Genomic DNA, 26,318 nt, shown 5'->3' with positions numbered 1-26,318 from the left:
TCTACACTACCATAATCGATTATGAATCTTCAAACTCATCCCTGGAAAATCATGAGCAAATAATCGATTATCTTCATACATAATCGATTATCGCACAATTTCTGGAACGAGACCAATGAGCAGATAATCGATTATCACTTACGATAATCGATTATCACGCTACCAGTTTCAAAAATAAAGCCGTTAGAGACTCCATAACGGCTCAAAACGGTCATAAACGGCTAGTTCTTCCCTTCTTCTTATAAATAGGCCTCGATAATCGATTGTTAGCCATCTCTTTGCACCTAGAAACTACTGAAATCAAAATCTTGAGCTTCAAATCCCTCCAATTTTGCTCACTCTCTCAAACTATCACTCCCTCAACCTTTCTCCATGGCAGATTCAAGGAGACATCGCCGCAGAGCTGTTGGAGCATCCTCTTCCTCTCAACCACGTCCGGCAACGATTGATGGATGAATTTCAGATCAAGAAAGACATGCGGACTATGTTTCTTCCTGGCAAGAGAGACGCATCATGGCAGTAAAGTATATTCGCCTTGATTTTTTCGGTTTCTATGGATTTCAATTTCCAGCGCTGTTTAATGATCAAGGACTCTCAAATCTGGTGGAGCAAAACGGTTGCATTTATCCCGATCTCATCAGAGTGTTCTACTTCAACTTGCGATATCGAGATGGGATTATTTCCACCAAAGTCAAGGGTGTCCCTATAATTTTAGATGATGATGTGTGGACCAACGTTGCCCACCTACCCATCTGGGATGATGCTGTCAAAGTTCATCTCGGACTCCAAGATTTCGATCGCTTATTGACCTTCCAATCCTTCCTACGTCACCCTGAACAACAGACTAATCGAAGGCAATTGCTTGTTGGAGGTTTCAAGGTTGAAGAAAGGATGATTCACTACTTACTTGTCTGGATCCTCTGTCCTAGAGCAACCAATCATGCTCAATGCTCTGAACAGGATCTACTTCTTCTATATGGGATCCTGAATCACATCCACATCGATTGGCCTGCTCTCATTGCTGACACTATGGTAAAAGCTAAGAAATCCCATTCTTATCACCTTCCTTATGCTCTTCTTATTTCTAGAATCTTGGAGTACAAAGGGGTCAATATTGAAGGAGAACTTGTCCAAGCCACTCAAGTTGTTGGCTCGGAAATCGGCGACACTACCTTTCGTCAGATGGGATTCATTACTAGAGGCAGGGTCCTTATTCACAAAGATGATGATCATCCTGATGTAGTTGAAGATGATGACATGGACACTCATATGGCTGACCCCGTAAGTGCCGCTGCTCCGTCTGATGCTGGACCATCCAACATACCCTCCTCTTCCTCAATTTCTATGGAAGAACATTTTGCAAGGTTATCTAAACAATTGGAGGATATGAGTCTTGCACAAAAGACTCACTTTGAGGCGATTTATGATTGGCAACGATCTGTTGATGAGCACATGGTTGATCAATTTCTTGATCTTGATGTTCGCCTATCTAACATCGAGAATCATCTCAACATTCAACCTCCCGAGAGATCTCCTAGTCCTGAGTTTTAGATATAGGTTCTCTGTAAGACTGTTTTGTTGTTTACTTGCCATTTCATCTATGTTATAATTCAGTCTGTTATGTGTCCTCTTCCAATGTAATCTTTATTTTCATAAATAAAATGATCTCTTGATTATATGCATCCTTTGATTAATTAAGGGGGAGATCATATTTAGGGGGAGCCTTTAACATCTGATCTTTTTGCTTCTGATCAAAAAGGGGGAGAAGTATAAATTATTACAGGTATTGCTAACCTTGTTGTTGTTTGTTAGCTTGTATGTTTTGCAGATAAGCCAAATTTGCTTTTAAAATTGAATTTTTGATCATCATCAAAAAGGGGGAGATTGTTACCAATAAGGAGTATTGGTAAATCTTGAAGAAATTTGTTTTGATGATGTTACAAGAAGTTTTAGTTGCAGAAGATATTAGAATTAGTTAAAAGCAATTTGTAGAAATTAAATGTAGTAGGAAATTCTTGTAAACCCTGTAAACTTACATTTTTAACTACAATAATCGATTATGATGAAGCAATAATCGATTATCACAAGTCATACTTGAATAATCGATTATCACTTCATATAATCGATTATCACATCTTTGAAAACCTATAACGGACTTTGAATAATCGATTATCACTTACAATAATCGATTATTCATGGCAGTTGGGAGCTGACCTTTGGCATTCAGTGTACTTGGCTATATATTTTGTTTTGGAGAAATTAGAACAGAAACGTTGTTTTTGAACTGAGAAAGCTTAGAACACTGTGTGTCAGAGGAACGTTCTCAGAAAGCTTTTTGTTCATTGTTCCCTTGCTTGGTCTTGTGAAAGGAGAGGCTCGCGTATCGTGTGTCGATAGTCGGAGCAGACTCTCTTCAAGTTAGCAAGGTGCTCTGCCTGGTCTTGTGAAAGGAGAAGCTTGTGAATCGTTGGTCGATTGCTGAAGTGGTTCTCTTCAAGTTGGTAGAGTAGTTCCATTCATTTTTATTGTTCATTATCTTGTAATCTGTTAAACAATTTTTAGTGAAAAAGGTTAATCACTATTTATAGTGATTAACGACTGGACGTAGAATCTTTTGATTCGAACCAGGATAAAAATTCTGTGTTGTTCTTCTTATTCCCTATACTTATTTTATTGTACGTACATCAACCGTTTGGAAATTTGTCTCTAAGAAAATTAAATTTCTAAAACGAACCATTAAACTTGATTTGTGACCGTAACACGCTTTCTAAGTATTTTATTCCGCTGCGCGACTCTATAACGATACCGATTGTTCCGAGACCAACAAGAGAGACAAACGATCAAAAAGACCCCTTAGAGCTGATCAAGGAGAAGCAAAGGCAAATGTAGGAGACACAAAGAAGACATGGAGTTGAGAAAAAGGTGTTGACGGTTAGGAGTGGAACCGTGCGTCAAAAGTAAACTGCCCAACATTCTGTATCGAGCGAGGCTGACCTTTCAAATGTTAACAAACAGGCTAAGGGACCGACTAAGACGGTCTAGGAGGCGAGGATAGGGGCGAGCAAGGAAGCTCTGGCAATGTAAATGGTGCAGATGGAGGGTCTATTACCTTTTACAGTTGTTATCATGGAGGCACCCATGCCCGAGCGGTGGATGTCTCCCTTGTTCGATAAGTATAATGGGTCAACTGACCTTGACGAGCATCTACAATCGTTAATAAACACCACAACGTTCTACTCGGCGAGTGACCCTGTATGATGTAGGGTCTTCTCCTTATCTCTAAAGGGGGAGGCGTTGGCATGGTTTAACACTCTGCCACCCAACATAGTGGATAACTTCTCACTATCTGTAACCTGTTCGGTCGATAGTACGCACCCAACTAGGTCCAGAGTTTAACACATCTTGCGTTGGTCAACACCAAGCAAGAGAAGGATAAGTCCCTAAGAGCCTTTATGGACGATTGCAACAAGATCACCCAACAGTTGAAGGATGTAAACTAGAAGTTCATCTTTAACAACCTCTCAATAGCCTTGAGAGCGAGACCGTTCACGGATAACCTATATGCTAAGCCGCTTAAAACCATGGATCTATAGGAGCGAGCAATTAAATTCATGCATATAAAAGACATATGTGTCTTCTGAAAAAAGCAGCAGTAGGAGGTCGTAGTGGCAAACGACAAGTAGATGGATGGGAAGAAGACGATGGGCGATGGTGATAAAGGTAACAACTTCCGATCGAAGGATCTTCTTCGAGGACCAAAGTTTCATCAGTATACACCCTTGAACACCAAGGGTGAGTATCTTGGAGGAGGCGTTGAGTGTAAACTTCCTCCCTCCAATAAAGAAGAAACTGACCCTTAAAAATGTCAATGGTAAGAATCACTATCGGTATAACCAAAACCTGGGACATACCACGGAGGAGTACTCCACCATTCGTTACAAGATAAATGAGTTGATCCATACGGTTCACCTCCAACATTACGTGAAGAATGATCGGCTTGATAGGAGTCCCCCCTGGAAGCCGAAGCCCCAAGAGGCGTCCACGACACGATGACCGTTGAAGAAATAACCGACAAAGGAGTAGAAGCTGGAGTAGGAGCAAAAGCTGGAGTTAGAGCAAAAGCAGGAGTTGTGACGCCCCTTGCACGATCACATAAACACCATATTAAAAGGATTCACATGCAACAGGTCCTCCTCATTAACGCAAAAGAGGCATCTACGAAGCCTTAAGACCGTTCACATTGTAGATTGCAAATTGAAGTCCATGTCACTCATCACGTTCATAAATGAGGACTTCTAGGCACCAGATCTTGATCAGTTTGACCCCATGGTCATCACTGCTAAAATCGTGCGGTATGACGTGAGCAAAGTCTTGATCGATCAAGGCAACGTTGTCAACATCCTTTATTGGAAGACCTTCTAGAAAATGGATTTGTCAAAGGATTTCATAATTCCCCACAACGAGCAGATCGTTGGCTTTGTTGGTAAATAGGTGGACACCCAAGTTTACGTGGATGGTACTTCAAGCCACCAAATCTTAAGTTTTTTGGACGTGTATTCTAGTTACCACCAGATACCGATGTACCCTTCCGATCACGAGAAGACAACCTTCATCACCGAGTGAGGCAATTATTTATATGATGTGGTCCCTTTGGCTTGAAGAATGTGGGAGTGACATACCAGCGACTTATGGATAAACTTTTTCACCATCAAATAGGAAGATGCATGGATGTCTACATGGAAGATATGGTGGTCTGAAGACAGTTGGTAGAGGACCACATTAAAGACTTGGAGGATGTCTTTGACTAGATTAGATGATATGTGTTGCATTTGAACCCCATAAAGTGCACGTTCGGAGTGTGTGCATGCAAGTTCTTGGGTTTCATGTTCACCGCATGGGACATTGAAGCCAACCCTGATAAGTGCCTAACGATCTTGGAGATGAAAAGCCCTTAAAACTTGAAGGAGGTGCATCGACTTGTTGGTAATCTAACTTCCTTATCCCGATTCATCCCTAAGTTGGTTGAGAGGACACGATCAATCTTGAAAGTCATGAAAAAGAATACTATCGTCAAGTGTGACGAGTAGTGTAAAGCCATAATTATCTTAGATAGTCCATCTGTCATGGCTCGATCGACCTTAGGCAAAGAACTACAACTCTACCTAGTCGTGTTTGAAGGAGCGATCAGTGCGACCCTCGTCTAGGACGCTCCGGAGCTAAAACTGATTTGTTTCATAAGTCATGTTTTGCAGGACCCAGAGATACATTATCCATAGATCGATAAGGTGGCCTTGGTCTACTCATGCTCGCCTGTCGACTTAGACCCTACTTTCAAAGTCATCAGGTGGTCATCTGAACCGATCACCCCGTCGCCAAGATTATGAGGAAGCCATATCTTGTAGGAAGAATGATTGCCTAGTAAGTGGAGTTGTCAGAGTTTGATCTTCAATATGAGTCACGTAGTTTGGTGCAATGCAACATTCGACGAATTTTGTTGCGAAGCTCTCCCAAAATGAAGAAGTCCAACCATGTTTGGAAGTTGTTTGTAGATGGGTCTTTAGATAAAACAGGTGGAGTAGCTGAGATTGTTTTAGAAGAACCAAGCAACATTGTGATCAAACACTCTCTAGTGTTCAAGTTTATAGTGTCCAACAATTAGGCTAAGTGTGAGGCCATGATGGCTGGTCTATCCCTTTTAAGGCATCTAGGAGCTCGGAGGGTGAAATGTCGAACAGATTTGTAGCTTATGGTTGGATAAATGAACAAGGAGTTCCAGATAAAGGACGATCAACTCCTCTAATACTGTCACAAAACTTCAACGCTGATAGGTAGCTTCAAAAAGGTAGACATCAGGCATATCCCGCGAGGAGAATGCCCAAACGAACATGCTGTCCAAGTCAAGAACATCTGGTCAATCGACCGGTTTGGTAACATGATCTGAACAATTAGTCTTAAACAATATTTAGGATTGATGATGATTAAGTTAAGCTAAAACACGATCATTGTTTTCGAAAGTTTAAGATATTGAAATAGATTGATTATATTTAATACATATTTATTGTTAAGATTGTTGAATCTCTACTAATTTTGATATGGAAGTGGTTTCTGCAATTAAACTCCTAATATGACCAAATGAAGCAAAAGACAAACTGTACCATTAGACCAACGGGATTTGAGTAATTGTCAACGACCCACCGAAAAGGTTTGTTATCATAAAATTTTTAGATAACTTTTATTTTATCAACACATTAAATGACTTGTTACTAGACACGTAGACTTGCGTCCGATAACAAATGTGCTTAACAAATTCCACCTAATCAAACTCCAAGTTACTTTCATCCCTTATCCAACTTTTATTATTCATCGTCACATCTAGTCGGAGAAAGAAGATATTATTATTATTATTAGCGCTACTATTCTTATTAATATTATTCTTACTGTACCTAATAATATATTAATAGATATTCTTCTATTTATATATACATATTGTTTTGTAATTTATGTTTCATAATATGTTATCGTTATAATTTTAAATTGTTCTGTGAAAAAAAATATACAAAAAAAAGTATAACAAAGAAAAGAAGAAGCAAAAACTGATCCATATTTGCAGACATAATAAAAGGTAGCTGTACCCATACTGCAGACAGAAACATATATGCATATTTAAAATATATCTGACTATAAAATTAAATTTTGGTCATGACATAACTTCAGAATAATTTGTAATAAATAATAAATAATATATAATACATAGTATATAATAAGTGGAATTATATAAAGTAAAAAATATATGTATATATATTAATTATAAAATATTATAACTTCAGAATAATTTGTAATAATAATAAATAATATATAGTATAGAATTAAATTTTTTTCATGACATAACTTCAGAATAATTTGTAATAAATAATAAATAATATATAATACATAGTATATAACAAATGGAATTATATAAAGTAAAAAAATAAATATGTATATATATATATATATATATATATTAATTATAAAATATTATAACGTGAATTAACATTGAGAGAGAGTGTCTGCTAGTTATTATTATTATAATACAATAAAATGTAATGAGGATGAGAATCACGCGGGCGAGCTATATATACATCACCAACATCGTACCTGTCACCTGCCTCTGCTCTCTATTTCTCTGCTTTCTTCTCTTCGCAAATTAAAGTTCTCAACTTTAAACTTCTTCTGAATCCAAGTTTCCCTTTTCTCTTCACAACACAAAATATCTATCTGTGTGCTTCTTTCTTGGGTTTTCTTTGATCATGGGTCGCCCACCCAGTAATGGTGGCCCAGCCTTTCGCTTCAATCCGACTGAGGTATTCATCAAAATTTCAACTTCGCATATTATTTTCTTGTTTTTCTCTTTTATCTCGTGATTTTCTACATTGGGTATTTATTTTTATGCTAAAATTTTAATCGTGCTGTATTAAATTAGCCAACTGCTCTCCTTCACAACTGCCTCATCTTGTTGCTCTCGATTATGCCACTGGATTGATTATTTGTCATTCGCTATTGCTAACCATGTGTGTGTGGCATTTGGTTTCTGAATGGTGGATGCTTCGTTTGTGTTGGGGGTGATAAACCAGCCTGGGTACTGAAAATGCATGCATAAAGTTAGGGCTCTGACATTTGACAATGAATTAGGGTAAATGGTATTTGCATAAGGTTTTTAGACCTCCTGTACATCTTTTTGTGCAAGTGGTGGGAAGTTGATGTGATGTGCAAAACTCACTGCCCTTGAATAAATTTTGTTCCCTATCTTAGGATTTGGATTAGACGACAAGTGTTGACTTTGTGCTACCAAAGAAAAGGCCATTTTTGTTGTTTTGTGTAGCTTTTTCCTCCTAAATGTGTGATGAGTCGTGTTCAATGTTATAAATTTAAACTAAGTAGAAATTGACAAAACTGCAAACCTGGTAAAGCAAAATCATAAATCATTGCCAGGTTTCTGAAGCCATTGTTTCAAAAGAATAAAAGGAAAGTCGGGGCGTTAAATAGTGTTTAATAGTGTTCCTTTAGTTCTTCTCCATTTCACAAGTTGAGCTTATCTTAGTCATCAGTTTCTTTGTGTGAGAGTAAGTGGAAGAAAAGTAGAGAAGAGAAAAGAATACAAATGGTTGAATTGTATGATTAGTATGAGTGGTGCAGAATTTCACTGATGAATCGATGTATTGCGCATGAATGTGATTTATCGCATGATATGAACCAACCAAGGGCATGCTTGTTTTTTAGTTGGAACAACACAAAGCCAAGTTGAACTCAGCTGACCAAGACATAAGCTTTGAGTTCAATTGGAGTTTGAGCTGTTCAAGTTTAAAAAAAAGGCGCCACAATTAGTCCAATCATGTGATGAATCATGTTATTCGAAGCACACATTTGAAGATTCTATCAACTGAGATTTTCCAGAGTGCTGACAAAAACTATTGTTTCTTTGTATAGGTAGGAGAAATGGAAGTTATTCTTCATGAACATGAGAATGCAATGCCAGCACGCGAAATTCTCACTGCTCTTGCAGAGAAGTTCAGGTGTGCCTCTTGGCCTTACTGCCCATGCTATTATTAAATATTTTAATGAGTACCAGACTTAGTAATATTTAGTTTGCTCCTGAAAAGTGATTAAAATTATGCTTTCTTTCAGTGAATCACCAGAACGTAAAGGCAAGATTACAGTGCAAATGAAACAAGTATGATATGAGTGCTATATTTTATTTGAAATTGGAATTTTGCACCATTGTTTTCTTAGTTTTCCACTTCAGTATAGGTTTGGAATTGGTTTCAAAATAAGCGGTATGCAATAAGAGCAAAATCAAGTAAGACTCCTGGAAAGTTAAATATTACACCTATGCCTCGGGATGATGCAACCCCGGTAAGGACTATGCCTCAACAACCAACAGCTGCTCCGATTCCTACTGCTTCTGTTACAGCAGGTAGAATATTGCTGCTTTAGATTGCTTAATTTTTTTTACTTTGCTTGAATCTGTAGTCATGGTTATTTGTTAATCCTGCATACTTTATGTTGTTTTAATTTCTTTCTGAAATTCATATACCAAATGAGTGTTGTATTGTTGGATCTCTAATTTATCTACAGTTTGTTTATGCTGCTTTTCGTAACTTTTTAGTTTGTGCGATGTTCACTTGAAGGGCTATATTTATATATCTTTTGTTGCATTATGTTTCCCGTTAGAACTTTCTATCCCAACCCTTATGAAGTCATTGTTATGCACACTAAACTTTTTGTAGAGCATTTAGAGTACTGTGTTAGATATCAGGAACCATTGAATACAGTTAAATCTTTCAAAATGAATTATTGGAGAAGAGGAAAAATAGGATTTACTTAATCCTATTCTACCTAATCCTGTTAGTTAGGAATTTCTGTTTTGTCTTAGTGTCTGTTTTAGGGGCTGTGGCTGGATGTTAGTTTATCACAGAAGATGGTTCCCCAACCTTTTATAAGTAGGACTTCTGTTTCAGAAGAGAGGGCATTTTTTTTCTTTGTTACTTACGAAACTAGACAGATTCCAGTGTGAAAGGAGGAATATCCTTTGTGTACTTGTTTTTTGTTTTCGAAATCAAAGAAGAACGAGGGGTGGATATAACTTTTTCTATTTATTTCATCACAAAAATCCTCACAGTTGGTTCAACTTGCTGGATAATGAAAATATAGTGAACATAACCAAATTGATATCATAGGACTAGGAGCTTCATATAATAAATATATCTGACGATGAGAAGAAAATAAATGTTTTCACTGATATTTGTACCATTGTTTGAAGAAGAATATGTTGGCTATTATTATTATTTTCTCTAATTAGGAAAATTTTTCTCTAATTACAACAGTAAGTGCCTTGCCTTATTTTTGTAAGTTGCATCTATCTATCTATCTATCAACACACACACACACACACACACACACATTAATAAGAAGCACAACTATATAGGTTGAATACACTGTTTTAATCCATTTATACAATGTCTATTAAAGAAGCGTTTTACTCTGAACACCCATAAGTGTTTTGTCAGGATTCCATCAGTGTGATAGTGGTAGTCTGTAACTGATTTATTAGATGACTTATTACGCTGTGTGTTCACTTTTGTACATATATATCTGGGTGAGTTATTTTGTTTACTTACATTGGCTTCATTTTGTTGTACCCAGTTTTGCCAGCAGTAAAAGCAACTCCAGAAAATCCTGTTATGGAATTCGAAGCTAAATCTGGAAGGGATGGAGCATGGTCAATATTTCCTCTTTAATAATCTTAAGAATCTTTGTAGTTTATTTTCTTAATTATTTATTTTTTGAATAACATATTATTAGTATAAAAATATCCTTCTTGAGGTGATATTGATTATGAAAAAATATCTCTAGAATCTTCTTATTCATTTCAATATATTTTTATTTCTTTATTTTAGGGAGTTTCATTGTTACAAATGGAGGTGATGAGAATGTAATTGGTGGAATTATTATCAATAAAATGGTTCTTTATTTTCCTACGTAGTTCAAGTTGGTATCTAAGTTCCCAATCTTGAAATGTTGTTTCCGTTGCCATGTAAGCAGCTGGCACCACTGCACCCTGCTATCACTGCCTTGAGGTCAATGGTGCACCAAAAGGGTGTGCACCGCACTCATGATGACAATGCCGACAATTGAGTCGCTATTGAAGTTTCCACGTGCCTAGCTGTTATGAAGTCCACTCATCATCGTAGCCACAGGTAGGATTGTTGAGACCTCCTAAAAGTGAACATTGGACTCGGGCCAGAGAGAGGAATGAATGTATTAGTGAAAAAAACTCAACATGGAAGATTGTTGACAAGCTATGAGACAAAAGGGCTACATGGTGTAGATGAATGCTTATAGCGAAATATAGGATAAATGGGACAATAGGCCAATATAAAGCTAGATTCGCAATAAAGGGATACACTCGAATCTTCAAAATTGACTCTAGTGACTAAGATGAATACAATTCAAACTGTCCTTTCTTTTGCTACTCATTTTAGTTGGGAATTGCACCAGTTAGATATGATGATGTCTTTTTTAACAGAGCTTTAGGACAACAAGTGTACATGGAGATTTATCTATGATTTGAAACTCACAGAGGAAGGAACAAAGTATGTGTGAAGGACTTCAAGTGAAAATCATACTAGATGACCTTAAAATAGGTAGAATCCCTATGCAATTGTGCCATGATATCAAGTCTAGCATGAACTTTGTTCATAATCTTGTGCATCATAATAGGACAAAATTATATTGAAATTGAAACACTTCATCAAAGATATTCTAGACAGAGGTCTTGTGGTTACAACCCATGTCCTAACAGGACTTTAGATTTTGGACATTTTCATTGAGGGGCTTCTTTAAGGAAGATTTCAAGAGGTTGTAGACAAGTTGAGAAACATTCATATCCAATTACCAATTTGAGGGGGAATGCTGTAAATAACAAATTATTGGGATGAAAATATCTTCAATATATCCATATTGATTAGGAAAAATTATTGTTAAACTCTTCGTAATGATTTCAGCATATTTTTATTTCCTTATTTTAGAGAATTTGATTGTTACATAGAGGTTATGAGAATGCAATTAATGTGATTGTTATGACTAAGATAATTCTTTATTCTCTACGTAGTTAAAGGTTTTTCATTGATGGGCCTGACATAGGGTCGTCTTCTTATTGTTAGGTATGATGTTGCCACCTTTCTATCGCATAGATATTTGGAGACCCATGATCCGGTAATTCTAAGCTAAGATTATTTCTGTTTTTAAGTTTTTGTGAAGAAATTATTTAAGCTTTTTGATATGGTTTTCAGTTTCCCTTTTTCGCATGAATATTTTCTTGGGAATCTTTTGATTTTGCTGCTTTCAATTCCTGCATAGTTATGTTAAGTGGTTGAACCCTGATGAAATTGTTAGAAAACATTTAAAGTTATCCGTCCTTATTGTTAGAGGACTTGCGCTTGCATTAGCATTAATAGTTTTTGATATTACTATTAGTGTTAGATAATATGTATGATGCCCTTTATTTCTATTCCCTACAATTTAGGGGCTATGTTGATAGGATATAAGGTGATAGGAGAGAAGGAAACAAATTAGGAATTAATTGTTAGTTGGTTAGTTGGTTGGAGGGCTTTTATAAGAAGGCAGGGAGGTCTTGTGTTAGGGGAGCTTTTGGTAAATTCATTGTATAGACAGGAGTTGTTTCCTGTGGAGGGAAAGTGTTCCCTTGAGAGTTTGAACTGTACTTTTGTATTCTTTGATCACAAGAATAATACACTCTTGTTTTCCAGTCTTCTGGTGTGTGTGTGCTGTTTTGAGTGATAGATTGATTTCTTTACCAAAGAAATCTATCAAATTGGTCTGACCTGCCGGATCCTTGGAGAAAGGAGCGTTATGGAAGCAAGAATGAATGCTGTGGAGGGAAGGCTGGGTTCGCTGGAAACAATGATGGAGGAATTAAAGGCCGAAATGCGGGAGATACACCAAGAACTTAAAGAAATCACCAGAATTCTTGGAAGAAGAACTAGGAACCAGGACAGGAGTTTAGAAAGAAGTGAGAAATCCATCATGAAAGGAAAGAAAGAGGAAAAAACAGGTAGGGATGTTGTGAAAGACAGTCTGGAAAACATCAAGAAAGACAAGAAATTCGGAAGAAGAACTAGGAACCAAGACAGGAGTTTAGAAAGAAGTGAGAAATCTGTCATGAAAGGAAAGAAAGAGGAAAAACAGGTAGGGATGTTGTGAAAGACAGTCTGGAAAACATCAAGAAAGGCAAGAAATTCTCTGAAGAAGGAGAGTACTTGGCTAATGATGAAGAGAAGAAGAAAGAAAGATATCCACAGAGCAGTAAACCAGATGAAGAACCACTTTTCCCGTGGGTTGAAGGAGTGGAGTTGTCCACATTTGAAGGGAATGGCACCCAGGGTCAAACAACAAGGGCAACAGATGTTTTTGAAGTTCAGAACATCAAAGGATCAACAAAGGTACACCCAACAGTCAATAACATGGAAGAAAATGCAGTCCAAGGGTTCAAGACTTGGCAACAAAAATACAAGAACCTTTCTTGGGAAGATCTTCCAAAAGGCCTTTGTAAGAGTTGCAGGGGCAGTGAATGCAGCACCACTTTTGAAAAGTGTGGGGGTAGAAAACAGAGTGCCATTGTTGGAAAATGGGCAACAATTAAACAAGAAAGGGTGGAAGATTGCATTCAAGATTTTGAAGGAGGAAAAAACAATAGGGATGAATTTTATTATGCTATTAATGTGCTGCCTAGTAATAATACACAACATGATGGTTTATGGGATATGGATATTCTTTATATCCATAAAGATATTGACATTCTTGAGGAGATAGGGGAAAATGCACGGAGAGTTTTACTTGAGTGTTTGGCAGCAGTAATGTGGTCTGGGAGTGGGGAAAAATTCATCCAAGAATTCAAGATATTGGTGTCACAAGCAAATAAAACACCAGAAGATCAATTGCAGGGATTTTTCTTTGAAGGGCTGCAATCTAACATTCACAATTGGTTGCCACAACAGTATCTAAAGAACTTGATTAGAGATTCACAAAGTGCTCTAATTGTGGGAGAAAGGCCAGCAATGAAGAATCACACTCTCTGTAGGGAAGGAAAAATCCAAAACAGAAGGGAGATTTGGAACACAAAAATATAGTATGATGGAGGAGGAAGGGGATGCAACAATAAAGAGAGTTGAAGGTGGAGATGCAACCAAGCAACAGTCAATGACATTGGAATTTTGGGATTCCAAATTACTGGGTTCAGAATTTGGTATGCAAAAACCACTCTCATATCGACCTCCACCCAAGCCTCCAGATCTAAAATTGCAAGCAGTAGGCAGTGGGTTTCATTCATATCATAAGACGTTGATGAAGATGAGCCATGAGATCAAGTTTCATGGTTCCAACCTTGTCCTTGAGGACAAGGTTGTTCTGCTGTGGGGTGTAATGATAGGATATAAGGTGATAGGATATAATGTGGGCAGGAGAGAAGGAAACATATTAGGAATTAGTTGTTAGTTGGTTGGGGGGCCTTTATAAGAAGGCAGGAAGGTCTTGTGTGAGGGGAGCTTTTGGTAAATTCTTTGTATAAACAGGAGTTGTTTCCTGTGGAGGGAAAGTGTTCCCTTGAGAGTTTGAACTATACTTTTGTACTCTTTGATCACAAGAATAATACACTCTTGTTTTCCAGTATTCTTGTGTGTGTGTGTTGTTTTGAGTGATAGATTGATTTCTTTACCAAAGAAATCTATCATATAGTTTACTAGGGATTAGATTTGTCATCAAATTTGAATTCCCCTACTTCAATATAAATTCAGAAGAGCTGAGAGCAACTCTCTCAAGTAATCACAAGATTCTCAGTAGTTCAAGTTGGTGTGCAGAACCTCCTCTCTGGTTATGAATCACTTTGGTCGTTATTTTGAACAAATCCACTAAAGTCCCCATGGCCACGAATAATTCTGGCTAGGTCTCCAATAACTGAACTTTGACAATACCTTCTCTATATCTAAAAGACCCTCTATTTTCCGTAAGATTCAGATCCACTCACTACCCCCATTTTGCTGCACCTCTTTGAATGTACATCTCAGTTGCTAGGGGAGAACTTTTGATTCTTATCTTTGAATTGCTAATTTGAAGTGGTGAATCTTCTTCAACTTATCAATCATTTGTGATTTGCTAGGGGAGAGTTTAACAATTTACTTAATACCCTCACTACAAAAAGCAATGTTAGGACAAGTTGCAGTGAGATAACTTATCGTAGCAACTATATATCTATAAATTCTGGGTCATAATACAAATCTCCTTGGTCAGTTATAAGTTTGATATTTAATCCATTGGCATGTGTTTACAAGCTTAGCATTAAACATACTTGATTCGTCCAAAATGTCCAAAGCATATCTTTTCTAAAATGTGACAAAACCATCGTTGGACTGTGCAACTTTTTATTGAGGAAATACCTCAAGTGTTCAAGATCTTTTGCCTGGAATTGTTTAGCAAGATATTGTTTTAGTTATGTACCCTTCTTGTCACTTGTCACACTATTTGTGATAAGAGTGTCGTCCACATATGTAATGGGGTAGACATAGAAAAGAAATTGGTAAGCTCTAGAAAGGGAGTTGAATGGAGTTTCAAATGCTTTTGAAGATTTTTACAAGTAGGTTGACAACAGAAGTTTTGGGGGTGATTGTTTGCTAGTTGAAGAAGGTTTCTAAAGTGATTTTCATAAATAACGTGTGACAGATAGCCAAAGCTAGTGCAAGTGTTAATAGGTGAAGTAGAGAAATACCTTAATTTTTATATTGGTTCATCCCAACACTAAATTAGGTCTAGTTCTCCTTTACAAACCATGAAGGGATATACTAATCAGATAATCATAGTTTCTCAATGTCACTTCTGACTTACAATAAAGTCAGTCCTGATATACTTTGTCTCTTCTCTGACATAAAGAATAAAAATATTCTTCACTAAACCAATTTCGGCCTTCCCTAGTATTGTTTAAGGGTAACTTCTACTACAAAAGAATTGTTTAAGATGCAAGGATAACTCTTAAAAGAGAGAATATGCAAAATAAATGCTCCTTGCTGAGAGATAACTTCATATAGTGAAAGTTTTATAAATATAGAACACTTTCTCTATATTCCTGCCATTGGTCTTCTGGTGTTTTATATGTTTGTGACAACCATATCTTGAATTTTTGGATGAAATTTTTCCCACTCCCAATCCCTGTTATTGCTGTCAAACCATCCAATACCACTGCTACTGTTTGCAATTTTAAATCTAGGGGCTTGGGTGATGGTCGATATGAGAGATCCTCCTCCAATGACTTCCACTCTTCCTGGATTCTTTTAGCCCAATTTTGTGAAATCCTCAAATTCAAATCTCTGACTTCATTAGTTCTTGTAGCAACAACACTTTCGGCAGTTGCTGCTCCCTTATTTCCAACAAAACTAGATTTAATAGTATAACTAGAGAATGGCTGAAAGCCAAAAACTTTCTTCAACCACATATCATTACTAAAATCCAGTTGCAAGAAAATTAATGAAGATCCAACCAGATTTGAATGATTCACAGGGTTACTTCCATCTACTTTCAAATTCTAAAACTTAAAATTGCCACACTCCCAATCTGTGTCTTCTGCCCAACTCTCACATAACATGCTTCTCTTGTTCCCTTCAACTATCCTTAGTATAGTTGTTGCCAGATTTTTCCAAGAAAGGTTCTTGGATTTTTGTTGCCAGGTCTTGAACCTTGGACTGCATTTTCTTTCATATTATTGACTGTTGGGTGAACCTTTGTTGATCTTTCGATGTTCTGAACTTCAAAAACATCTACTGCCCTTGTTGTTTGACCCTGAGTGTCATTCCCTTTAATTGTGGACAACTCCAGTCCTTCAACCCACGAGACAAGTGGTTCTTCATCTGGTTTACTGCCCCTTTCGACCTCTTTCTTCCTTCTTCTCTTCATCATTAGCCAAGTACTCTTCTTTAGAGAAATTCTTGCCTTTCTTGATGTCTTGCAGAAGTTCCTCTTTTGCTATGTAAACAGCCTCAACTGGGTTGCTCCCTGACACCATTGTTTTAACCCCAGGCCTCAACAATTCTTCCCCCTTCTTCACTGTTTTGACAAACACACCACAACCTACCACACTATCTCCACTAAAAACAACAACTTTTGCAACATTCTCAGCAGCAGCTTCTGTGAGTTCTACAGTTTGAACTAACTTCTCAAAAATAGAACCTTTATCGCTTCCTCCTGTTAGAATATTTACCCTATTTATCATGATTATATTATGTCTAGGGTTATTCTATTTATCATGATTATATTGTGTCTAGGATTATCCTATTTATCATGATTATATTGTGTCTAGGATTATCCTATTTATCATGATTATATTGTGTCTAGGTTACCCTATTTATCATGATTATATTGTGTTTAGGTTACCCTATCATGATTATATTGTGTTTAAGGTTACCCTAATTATCATGTACTCTTGTATCAATTTATTTTTATAAATAGAAGATTATGAGAGGGATCAATCAAGCCCTCAAGAATTATTTTATAGTTTCAATCTCAAGTTGGTATCAGAGCAGGTTCTCTGAGTCTTTTCCTACTCTATATTTGTTGCCACCGGTGGTTAGTGACCGCCACCGGCGGCCTTAAAAATTTCATCTTTTTTGAAATACCTCAATGAGCAATCTCGTTCTGATTTCTATCTAGTCTCCAAACCTTTGTCCGCAACTGTCTGGCACGTTTTGTCATTGTATAGCGCCGTTTGCCGCGGTCCGACGTCGTTTGTCGCTGTCCAGGCACCGTTTGTAGTTGTCTGGCACCGTTTGTCGTTGTCTGGTGCCATTTTTCATTGTCCACCTGACACTGTTTTCCACTGTGAGGAGAAAGTTTGTCACCATCAACCTCTGTTCCTGACGCTGTTTGCCACTGTCCGCGGTTTACCACTATCCGTCACTGTCCGCCACTGTCCTTTGTTTCCTACCTTCTGTCGCTGTTCGCTGCCGACCACTATCCGTCGTTGCCCGCTACCGACCACCGTCCGCCATTGTCTGCTGCCGACCATCCTCCACTATCTTTCGTCTCGATTTGCCGCCACAGTTTAGTCCGTCAACTAGTGGATCTAGATCCTCTCCTTGAGCGAGAGGGCTAGTTCTCATCTAGGCTCCGCCACGTGCGCCACATGTGTCTTTCCGCCGTTGTCACATTTTCTCTAGCGAAGTTAGGGGTTTTGTGATCCTTGAGGAGCGCGATCCATCCCTAGTCGTTGCCTCATTCTCATTCACACGCACTATCACACACGTTTATCACACGCCACCTTCCCGGTGTCGGAATCACACCGTGCCACTGCTGTTCGTCTCGTTCGACCAAATAAAAAAAACTGTCTATTTTAGCATTATACCTCTGTTTCAGCATTCTTCCTTAGCCTCCTTTTATAATTTTTGTTTAGTTTTGCATATTGTAGCAGTTGTGATGTTCTTGATGACTTGTGTCATTTATTTACAAGTATCTAAGGAGAGTCGATGTTATCAACGATTAATACCAAGGAATTTCAACACTAAAGTCATGGGTTGAAGGTTGCTCATGATACGAGGGAAAGTCTATTTCTGGCAAGATTAAGAATCTTAGTCAAACAATTTCACCAGCCCCTTGTCAAATTTGTTTTTGGATGATTTGATGAATTATGGAGATCATTATGATCTTCCACCTTCACGATTTGTCATCAACGTGTCATCATTTCCGTCGTTCGCCGTGAGGGGAAGTATTTTTCAGCCACTACATGCCCCATCAATCAATGATGACAATTTATTCCTTGTAGTTTGTCGCTTTCAACCACTACAGGCCCCATTAGTCAATGATGGTAGTTTAGTCCCTGCAGTATGTTTCAACCACTACAGGTCCCATCAGTCAATGATGGTAGTTTAGTCCCTGCAGTATGTTTCAGCCACTGCAGCCACTACAGGCCCCATTAGCCAATGATGGTAGTTTAGTCCCTGCAGTATGTTTCAACCACTACAGGCCCCATCAGTCAATGATGGCAGTTTAGTCCCTGTAGTATGTTTCAGCCACTGCAAACCCCATTAATTAGTGATGGAAGTTTTGTCACTACAGTTTGTTTCAGCCACTACAGGCCCCATCAGTCAGTGATGGCAATTTAGTCCTTGTAGTTTGTTGCTTTTAGCTACTGCAAGCCCCATCCATACTTGATGGAAATCCAGTCTCTGCAGTTTGTCGCTGTCTACCGCTCGTCATCCACTTTTGATGGAAATCAACTTTGTCAAAGTCATCCTACGTGGAGGTTCATGGTGCTAGTTGAAGTTCGTGGCTATCCAATATTATTCTCCATAAGTTTATGAAGAGTCTCTTTGGTTATACTAGTTTGTGAGTTCAATTTGGTTTATAGACATTCTCTCTTGATGGTCTGAAGCATATGTACATCTTATTCGAAGCCAGAGTTACCTCGTCTATTGCCTCGACATTTTAGACAAGTTGATTTTATTGGATTGAGTTTATTTATTCCAAGCTTGGCATATACAATTTGTATGCTCCAACTTTAGGGGGGAGTGTTAGAATATTTACCTTATTTATCATGATTATATTATGTCTAGGGTTACCCTATTTATCATGATTATATTGTGTCTAGGATTATCTTATTTATCATGATTATATTATGTCTAGGTTACCCTATTTATCATGATTATATTATGTCTAGGTTACCCTATTTATCATGATTATATTGTGTCTAGGATTATCCTATTTATCATGATTATATTGTGTCTAGGTTACCCCTATTTATCATGATTATATTGTGTCTAGGTTACTCTATTTATCATGATTATATTTTGTCTAGGTTACCCTATCATGATTATATTGTGTCTAAGGTTACCCTAATTATCATGTACTCTTGTATCAATTTATTTTTATAAATAAAAGATTATGAGAGGGATCAATCAAGTCCTTAAAAATTATTTTATAGTTTCAATCTCAAGTCCTCCAAACCCCCTTATCAATGCCTCTTTCAGCTCTTTCCAAGAAGGGTTCTTGATTTTATTTTTCCAGCCCCTGAACCAATAGATTGTGCCTCCCTCCATGCAGCTGTAAGCCAACCTGAGCCTCTCCTTCTCTGTGACATTTTGGATGTCAAAGAACTTCTCTGCCTTAGAGATCCACCCCAACGGGTCCAACCCCTCAAACCTGGGCAATTCTACCTGCTTCCTCCAATTCTGTTCACCCCTGTCTTCCTCCAGCTCTTCTTTTGAACTCTCTTTCTGTCCTTTCATGACAGATTTCTCATTTCTTTCTAAACCCTTTATGAGAATCTTGATTTCTTGCAGCATTTCTCTCATTTCTTGCATATTTCTTCTCCATTCTGTTAGCTCCCTTTTCTGTTCGCTGGCCCACCTCTTCACAGAATCCATCCTTCCTTCCAGGGCATTTATTCTTCCATCCATCCTTCCCTTCTAATGATCCAGCACTCCTCTCCTAAGAAAATCCGGCAGGTCGGACCACTTTGTTAGACTTCTTTAGTCAAGAAGTCTAACTATCACTCAAAACAGCTCACACTCACTCACTAGATTATTGGAAACAGAACTGTATTATTATTGTAACCAAAGAATACAAGAATAGGAGAGCACTCCCTCCTCCAAGGGTTTCCCCTTCACAAAGAGCCAAAGCTCAATCTACAAGATTATCCAAAAAGTACCCTGACACAAGACCTCCCTACCTTCTTCTAAAGGCCCCCTAACCTACTAACCAACTAACAACTAATTCCTAATCTATTTCCTTTTATTTTGCACACATTATATCCTAACAGAAGCAGTAGCACATGAGAAGTATGTCGTTATTTTACATAAAAATTTTCTATTACTGTCCTTGTATAATGGTAACAACTTCATCAAAGCTCGGGACTTCTAATTTTACATAAAGATTTGTATTTTGACTCGATCAAATTCAGGATTTAATCCTATAAAAAAATCACAGACCCTTTCTTGTTTGATAAATTCCTTCAAAACAGTAGCATCTTTAATACAATTTGTCTTAATTACTCTCTACTGTTCTAATTCTAATTCCATCCAAAGCGTCTTATGTGGTTGGCATATTCTGTGACAGATTTTTTCCCCTGTTTTGCAGCTACTGTTTTTACCTTTAAAGCATACATTTGAGCAGCAGTTTTAGCCTCGGAATAAGTCTGCTCAATTGTATTGCAAATATTTTTGTTAAGAAACATAATGGTACCACTACTTTCTGTATTCATCGAATTCTGACTCCCAGCAACAATCAATTAATCTTCTCCATCCCATGCTGTAAAATTTGGGTCTCCATCCTTTGGTTCAGCACCATTCAAGTGGCCAAGTTTTCCTTTTCCTTTTCCTTTCAGTATTGTGCGAATAAGTTGTGACCACTTCAAATAAATTTTTTCCATTCATCCTATAATTAGGTTTGATGCCATGCAAATCTCCATACTGAATATTTTGTGGAGGATGCACAACTCCCCTTTTATATCAGAAAGTAGCTGGAAAGTAGATGGTAAGTCACCAGAAAGTTACTGGAAAGTTTTTGGAGCTCTGACCGTGACTGGAAAAACTGATAATCTCCAGAAAATTCTGCAGCTTCAAGAGCATAGCAAACTTACTGAAAAATTTTGTTTGCAAAAGCAAAACTACATTAGATCAGGAACTTTAAGACCATGTTAATGATAATATCTTCATGTTTCAGGAAGTGTTGGTACGATTTGCTGGTTTCGGGCCTGAGGAAGATGAGTGGATTAACATTCGAAGGCATGTCAGACCACGATCTTTGCCATGTGAATCATCAGAATGTGTTGTAGTAATCCCGGGTGATCTCATACTTTGTTTTCAGGTAGGAAAAGCCATAGCCAGTTGTCATAAAAACTTAATCCTAGTTTTTTCTTTTTTGTGTTTTTCTCTAACCAAATTTTACTTTGTGGAACATCTGATTAGTATCTTTCTTCTACATTTGACATTACAGGAAGGTAAGGAGCAAGCCCTATACTTTGATGCCCATGTGCTTGATGCTCAAAGGCGGAGGCATGATGTAAGAGGCTGTCGTTGTAGATTTTTGGTTCGCTATGATCATGATCAATCAGAGGTATTGATTTTCTTCTAAGATTTTTTGTCGTCGGATATGGTTATGATAAAAATTCTATCACTTTTTTCTTGTTACATATGATTTAGTCCCTATAGTTTTCACTTTTCAATTAGTTTTGATTCTTATAGTGTTTACTTTTTGATGTCATTCAGCCATATAATTACCAATGAGATTTTGTTACCTGGGATTTATTTTTATGAATTGGTTATTTTCACAATTCTTTTGGGTAAATGTATATTAATTCCTAAAGGGTACGTTTGAGGTTTCTTTAGTTATAAATTTTAAAAATGTTAGAAACTAAAACTAGACTTCAATTTCTTGTTTTTAGTTTCTATAGTAAAAAACTATGTATGAGATTAATCTTTCCTTGTGCTGAATATACATAAGGTACTCTATTTATAATAGACAAAATATGGGCTAAGCCCAAAATACAAATGATGAATAATAAAAATTAACTAAAGATAAAAAATATAGATAAGATATCTATCTAAGATGTCTAATAATCTAATATATCTAACACTTCCTCTCAAGCTAGTTCCCCTCATGTTGGTGCATACAAATCGTACATACTAAGCTTGTTACAAATAAAATCAATTCTCTGCCCCCGTGAGGACTTTGTGAAAATATTTGCCTGATCGCATGAATTAACGAACTCAGTCTTAATGTCTCTAGATACAATATTCTCTCAAATGAAATGACTGTTAATATCAATGGGTTTAGTCCTCTCATGAAAGACAGACTTAGAACTAATATGAAGAATAGCATGATTGCACATATAAGTGTCATTTGAGTGATTTCCAAATTGTAACTCTCTAAGAAATTGCTTAAGCCAAACAAGCTCACAAGTGACTGAGGTCATAACTCTATATTATGCTTCTGCACTACATCTTACTACAACACTTTGTTTCTTGCTTTTCCAAGAGATCAAGTTACCTCAAATGAAAACATAATATATGAAAGTAGACCTTCTATTAGAAGAAGATCTTGCCTGATTAGCATATGAATAACAAACAACTTTTTAATATAGTTATTGTGACCATATAACAAATATTTTCCAAGTGATCCTTTAATGTACTTTGATATACAAATGTCTACATTCCAATGATATATACAGTGGAATTGAGAAATTGATTTACCATACTAACCACAAAGAAAATGTTAAGACGAGTAATAGTAAGATAGTTCCATTTTCCACTTGATAGGATCTAAGAAAGGCTCCTCTTGATTAGGTAGGAATTTGGTATTGAGATCTATGGGTGTGTGAACAAATTTGAGTTCATCAACCTAGTTTCTTGAAAAATATCCAATGCATACTTTCTTTGAAGATAGCAATACCATTGTTGAACTGTGCTACCTCAATCCCCAAGAAATATGAGTTTACTAAGAGCTCTGGTCTAAAAGTGATGACGAAGGTGTTATTTCATCTGGGAGATGCCGTAGTGAAGTACTGCCTATAAGAACAATATCATCAACATATACTATTAAATAAATACACCTAACAATTAGTTCAAAAAGCCATGACAAAGAAACATTGAATTCTAGCCATGAGAGAAGATGAATGCACTATAAAGAAACTCAATAAGGGAGACTCTTGACAAACTAAGAAACAAAATGCTATAAGGTGCAAATGTATGTCTGTAGTGAAGTATACGTGGGAATGAAGTTAGATTGTTTGCAAAGGGATACACTCAAACTAATGGAATTGACTATGTTCTTTCTTTGGCAACTCACTTTCATTGGGAGTTGGTCTCGTAGGATATGTAGAATGCTTTTCTTTATGGAGCTTTAGAAGAAGTGTATAAAGAGATTGCTCTAGAATTTGAAACTTAATGAAAGGATTAAGGTATAACTCGTAACGAAGGCCTTATATTTATGAAGCTCAACCAAGCCTCACAAAAGTTATGTTCTCGTGTGTGACACATATCGGTGAAATGTCCAATTCGAAAGACATTTTTTTGTTTCTAACACAATTTTGACATGCTCCAGCACAATGTTAATAAGGACAAATACAATGATTTTCTAAAAACCTATGCTTGTAAACTTATTGGATAAGTTTCTATTGAAATTGACAAGCACTTCATTAAAGATAATCTTGACTAAGGTCTTATGGTGATAACCCATACATCTTTATTGAAGGGCTTCCTCATTGTTGGAAGTCCCACATCGACTATAGATAAAGCTGATTTATAATATATAAGTGGGTGCAAACCTTACCTTACAAGCCGGTTTTGTAGGGTTGAGTTAGGCTTAAAGTCCACTTCTTAATATGGTATCAGAGCCATGGTTAGAGTCTATCCTAGCGATATTTGTTGTTTGTTGGGCATATTGTTCCACCGGCTATTGGGCCGCTATCAGACCACCCATTAATGTCTAGTCTCATGCTCGAGATGATGTCTATACCTCGGCGTGAGAGAGTGTGTTGGAAGTCCCACATCGACTAGAGATAAGGCCAATTTATAATATATAAGTGAGTGCAAACCTCACTTTACAAGTCGGTTTTGTAGGGTTGAATTAGGCTTAAAGTCCACTTCTTAATATTCATAATAGATTTCAAGATTTTGTAGAAAAGTTGGAAATGATGGATATTCGTTTACCAACTTGATAGAGAATGTTGTAAATAGGAGATAATTAGGATAAAAGTATCTTAGTATCTCCATAGTAATTAGGAAAAATTATCCTTGGTTTCTTGTCTTCACATTTACTCCATTAGACTTTATTTTGTTTTTAAGAGAATGCAATTGCTACAAACAAAGAAGTTGAAAATGTAGTTAACACGATTACTATTAATAATGTATTTCTTTATTCACTTTCACTATTCAAGTCTACCCAAGGTATTATAGGAAAAATGGAAGTGGCTTCTAATGTGCTGTTCGGAAAAAAACTTAAGGGTTGCTGAAAAGTTTTAGTGGGGTGTTAAGGGAAAACTCTCAGTAGGAGTCATTTCCTTATTGTGACTGTTGTTCAGTCCTATTGCTTCACGGTGGTGTGATTTGAAAAGAGCAGAAGGTTATTTACAAGTTTGTTTTGACTGCTATAACTGGTAAATGTTTTGTTGAAGGTCACTACTCAGTTTGATGCATTTTGTTGATCCACCCCCATCTTGTGTTCTTGCCAGGAAATCGTGCCGCTTAGGAAGATTTGTCGCCGGCCCGAAACTGATTACAGGTTACAGCAACTTCATGCTGTTGTGAATGAGGTAGCTTCTGTGGATCAACAGAAGACTGGTATGGATCCATCAGTACCAAAGCAGCTGATTGCAGCAAGCATTCATATGGAGACTCCTGTTGTGCAAACAAATGTTCCTCAAACTCCTCAAGGTATGGATATGGATGTAGATCAAAAGAAAGCTGAAACAAACATTGATGTTCCATCAGTAAACTCTACCACCACCCCAGGCAATGCCCCATTCACTAGTGTCATTACTACGAGCAGTGTTCCTCAAGTCACTACACAGACTCAGGACATGGTTGAATGAAAATAGCTGTTTCATTTTTTCAGACAAAATGGGACTTACTTGAGTACATTATTTTAGTCTTTTAGAACTGTTAACTATCTGGGTAGTTTTTCTTCAGCAAACAATGCTTATGAGTAACTCTCTCTAGCTGTTCTATTCGAACCATAGAAATTTAGAAGAAAACAAGATGAAGTTATACATTTGCTGAGGATATACGGGGGCATTCTATTTTCTCGCATAAAGAGAAAGAATCTGTCATATTAGTAATTTAGATCTCACTAACAGTTTGCATGCGATTTTGGTTCTTAATGTGTTAGATTTTAGTTGGAGTAATTCTTTTATAAAAAAAAAAAAAGTAAGCAAATTTATCTTTTGTTTATTTTTCTATTTCACTTTTTTATTTTATTTTAAAATTATTTTTTCCAAAATAGTTTCTATGTTGCTCATTAATCTCTCATCTAATTTCTGTTAAGTTTTTAAAATTAATTCCAAAGGCTGTTTGAAAAAACAACGAAAGAACTGGGTGGAAAGAAATAGAATCCAGAGGACATACGTTTATAAAATATAAATAAATATATTTTGGGTTTTTATGTTTCTTAGAAAAGTAAGAAAATAATCTCTTAATCTCTTCATCAATTTTCTTTTACTTATAATTTATAAATTCTCGCCTTCTATTTAAATCATTTTTAAGCCTTAGAAGATCGCTTCTTTCCATATCAAAATTAAGATTTTTCCGCTGTTCACTTCTTCCTTTCTCAAACACAAGAAAAAATTAATTCACGCCATTTAAAAAATTTAATGTATTATCTTTTGCTTAAAAAAGGTAGAGATTTCTAAAAAACATTTGTTGTATGTAAAAAAAAGGTGTAACTGAAAATAAAACTATAAATAAAAGGTATATTACAGAATAACATTAAGTACGATAATTCTTTTATAAATTTATTTATATTTAAAGTGAACAACTGTATCAAAATTTTCACAACAAACACTAGTAGATTTTGACATTTTTTTGGTAAAGCAGAAAGAAAATTCAAAAACAGGGTTACCTTATTCGCCAAATATATTCAGAACCCCGTGGATGCGACCAATTCACTGCTTGAGATAGTGACACTGTATGAAACTTTCAATGCTCAAAATTTTGTATGCAATTAAATTTTTTATTCTAAAACAATAATTCATTTCTTATGCTACCAAAAAGTATAAAAAGATATGTCAATAC

General features: G+C 36.6%; 1 protein-coding gene across 1 annotated transcript; it reads left to right on the top strand.

Annotated features, from left to right (window-relative positions):
• Nucleotides 1–7,128: 7,128 nt before the first annotated feature.
• Nucleotides 7,129–25,310, top strand: LOC108340408 (protein SAWADEE HOMEODOMAIN HOMOLOG 2). The gene is made up of 9 exons (XM_017577774.2): nucleotides 7,129–7,340; nucleotides 8,464–8,549; nucleotides 8,662–8,707; nucleotides 8,785–8,950; nucleotides 10,180–10,255; nucleotides 11,700–11,751; nucleotides 21,253–21,396; nucleotides 21,526–21,645; nucleotides 24,761–25,310. The coding sequence occupies exons 1-9, from the start codon at nucleotides 7,287–7,289 to the stop codon at nucleotides 25,118–25,120; spliced, it is 1,104 nt and encodes a 367-aa protein (XP_017433263.1). The 5' UTR covers nucleotides 7,129–7,286; the 3' UTR covers nucleotides 25,121–25,310.
• The last annotated feature ends 1,008 nt before the right edge of the window (nucleotides 25,311–26,318 follow it).

This window comes from Vigna angularis, chromosome 5 (assembly GCF_016808095.1).
Source record: "Vigna angularis cultivar LongXiaoDou No.4 chromosome 5, ASM1680809v1, whole genome shotgun sequence".
In the NCBI taxonomy this organism is placed as follows: Eukaryota; Viridiplantae; Streptophyta; class Magnoliopsida; order Fabales; family Fabaceae; genus Vigna; species Vigna angularis.
Note: the sequence above shows the minus strand (reverse complement) of the source record. Positions and strands in the feature narration are given on the sequence as shown.

Bases quoted from the DNA above. Each gene is read 5' to 3' on its own strand.
- LOC108340408 (XM_017577774.2), top strand. From the start codon at position 7,287: ATGGGTCGCCCACCCAGTAATGGTGGCCCAGCCTTTCGCTTCAATCCG. The intron at 8,550-8,661 runs GTGTGCCTCTTG...GCTTTCTTTCAG, and splicing joins GCTCTTGCAGAGAAGTTCAG to TGAATCACCAGAACGTAAAG. The intron at 11,752-21,252 runs GTAATTCTAAGC...TTCATGTTTCAG, and splicing joins ATTTGGAGACCCATGATCCG to GAAGTGTTGGTACGATTTGC.